The 2,748-nt window shown below is 34.4% G+C and overlaps 1 protein-coding gene across 1 annotated transcript in view; it reads right to left on the minus strand.

The window, feature by feature from the left end:
• LOC106691223 (prisilkin-39) overlaps positions 1-2,748 on the minus strand; it is an 8,927-nt gene continuing 6,179 nt past the window's right edge. Inside the window, exon 3 of the mRNA XM_014436933.3 lies at positions 1-956. Within this exon, the coding sequence (XP_014292419.1) occupies positions 169-956 (788 nt within the window). The 3' untranslated portion in view covers positions 1-168. The remainder of the gene's footprint in view (positions 957-2,748) is intronic.

Raw genomic sequence — 2,748 nt, forward strand, 5'->3', positions numbered from 1 at the left:
CACGTTAATAAAAGCATTTATTCATATAAAAAAAATACATGTATAAAAGTAATTTACATTTACATCATCGATGTTACAATGAGCTCCATTTAAGTTAAATTTAATTTAAGTTTAAATTCTCGCCAAAGGCTTATATATACGTATATATATATTTGGGAGCTCCAATTTTTACTTGCCATAACCAGTGTTGGTTGGAGCATAAGTTGGCGAAGTATATTGGTTTTGGTAATACGGTTTACCAAAGCTTTGTGACCCGTAGTCTCCAGAATACCTTCCATCGGCCCATTGCTTTGCTCCAGTGTTGTACTTGTAGTCTTGTCCTGTACCTCCAAAACCGACGGTGTTGTATCCGTATCCAGTTCCACCAAAGGAAGATGGGTTGTAGCCCGTGTATCCTGGAGATCCAAAGGTATTGTACTTCGGAGTGGACGTCGCTACGGTACTGCCTGGAATGGCTGTGTTGTATTGGTATCCTACGTTTCGGTAGCCGGCTGCACCGTACGCGTTATTGAGACCTGGTGCTTGACCGCCGTAAGCGTTCAGCCAAGGTGTGTTGTAGGGATCGTTTGGTGTTCGTGAACCGAAAGCATTTATGGGTCGGTTCAACGCTGGGTTGGCTTGGTACCTCGTACCATAAGCTGGATTATATGCGAGACCCTGGTTACCGTAGGCTGGATTATATGTGGTACCTTGGTTACCGTAAGCATTGCCTTGTGGGTACCCAGTGGTTCCGAAAGTGCTGTATCTGTTTCCGTAGGCTGGAACGGCTGTTGAGTAAGCAGAGTACTGACCGCTGTTCCAATTTTTGTTGCCATAAGCATACTGGTCCTGATTGTAGGGCCACGAGGATCCGGCCCTAAATCCTGTTACAGGTGCTTGGTACCCATATTGAGGCTGCCACTGGCCCAAATTCTTTTGAGTAACATCGTAACCAAAACCCGCTGCTGTAGGTTTAACTAAAACATTAAAAAGAAACACGAGTACGTTAATATGTTTACATTCTATCAAACATTATGTCAGGTTATAAAAAAAAAAAAAAAAAAAAACACTTGTTTGAAAACTGATTATTGAAAATAACAAATGCCTATAATTATATAATAATAATAATAATAATAATAAATTAGTTCGAAACAAAATGGGAGAAATGCCTGGTTAGGCGTAAGATAAAAAAAAAAAAAAAAAAAAAGAAATTATAATTAATTCATATTTTAAATGAGTGAAAAAAATTACGAATTCAATGAATATTATTTTGTATTAAAATGAACCAAGAAGGTAGCTTTGTTGGTTTGATGGTTAATTTTTGAATTTCTCCTTCATTTTATCATAACCTCTGTCCATTTATTTTATTAGGGGGTGTTGTCATCACTAAGAGACATTAAGTCATTGTGTAGTAGCTTTTTTTATTGTTTGTAAGAAAAAAAAAATCCTGTTACAAAATTGCTACACTTTTTAAATACTTCATGTTTGTGTTCTTTTTATATTAGCCCCTTCTTAGCGGAAACCATCTTATAACGGACAAAATTATCTTTATTCATGACATTAATAGAGTATGGACGCGATTGGTGTTTTCATTTTATATTTTTATTTATTAATTTTGTTTTTCTTATTCTTTGCTTACATATATGTAAGTTAAGTATGTGCTTTTTAGTTTTGTTATAAATGTAATATATAACACCATCATTACTTACTGCCCTAGACTGTGGTATATTAGGGTTATACAAATCTAGACAGATGCTGCTCCCTATACTGTCTCGTTGCACTTTAAGAAACTGCAGCATCCTTCGGATGGATCTGGTTTTATTTTATTAACTCCATAAATACCATATACAGGTAAAGATGAACAAAGAGTAATTAAGTTTGTAAGCTAGGCTATATAAAAGTGATTTAGACACCCCATCACTTAGATAAGAAGATCTCGGGTTGTGATACGCCTGTGTTGAAAGAAACAGAACTAATTATCGGAGTGACTGATTGGTAGCACTTTAGCCTTTCCTAGTTTGTGGTGACCTTGAGGCCGACTGATTGATATTTCATCCCATTGTTCCTCTATGGATGATGGAACGTTTCAGTCTTATCAATTAATTACTTTCACACCTAGCTACTTATAGCGATGAGGTTTTATACTTCATTTTATTTTTGTTAGGTTATTTTTTAACCAATGATATTCCATCGTTATCAGCCAAGAAAAAACAAATCAAAGTTTTACAATTCAAGATACATAGGATGCAAAAAAATAATAATTCTCCGCTACACCGTACTAAGCCGTTAAAATGAATGACTTTGCAGTAAATTAAAAACTCCTGCAGCTAATGAACGAAACTCAATATATCACAACCAGTAAAGAAGAAAAAATATTTTCTGAGACCTAAAAATATTGAAAGAATTGTGCATCAAGAATTGGCTAAGACGTTCAAGATTTGACATGTTTGAAAGACGAAGCGCAAAGCTCTATTTGGACTATCATAACAGATTTCATACATAATTCCTCACAACAAACAATTTTTTCTAATTTTAAAATAAGAAAATGACAGATTGAATATAACATTGTAATAGGGTTTCCGTCTGACAACAATCATTACAAGGTGATTGCCGAAAAAAAAACAAAGAAAATAGAAAATATCAAGATCTGAGAGAATATTTTAAGGAATATATCCTTTGTTTATTTTTAGTGTGAATCGAAATTGAATTCCTTGTGATGTAAACTATGATATCAAAATCAAGTTTTTTTTTTTAGGTAATCTCACATTC

Source organism: Halyomorpha halys, unplaced genomic scaffold (assembly GCF_000696795.3).
Source record: "Halyomorpha halys isolate HHAL.00 unplaced genomic scaffold, Hhal_1.1 Scaffold2179.1, whole genome shotgun sequence".
In the NCBI taxonomy this organism is placed as follows: Eukaryota; Metazoa; Arthropoda; class Insecta; order Hemiptera; family Pentatomidae; genus Halyomorpha; species Halyomorpha halys.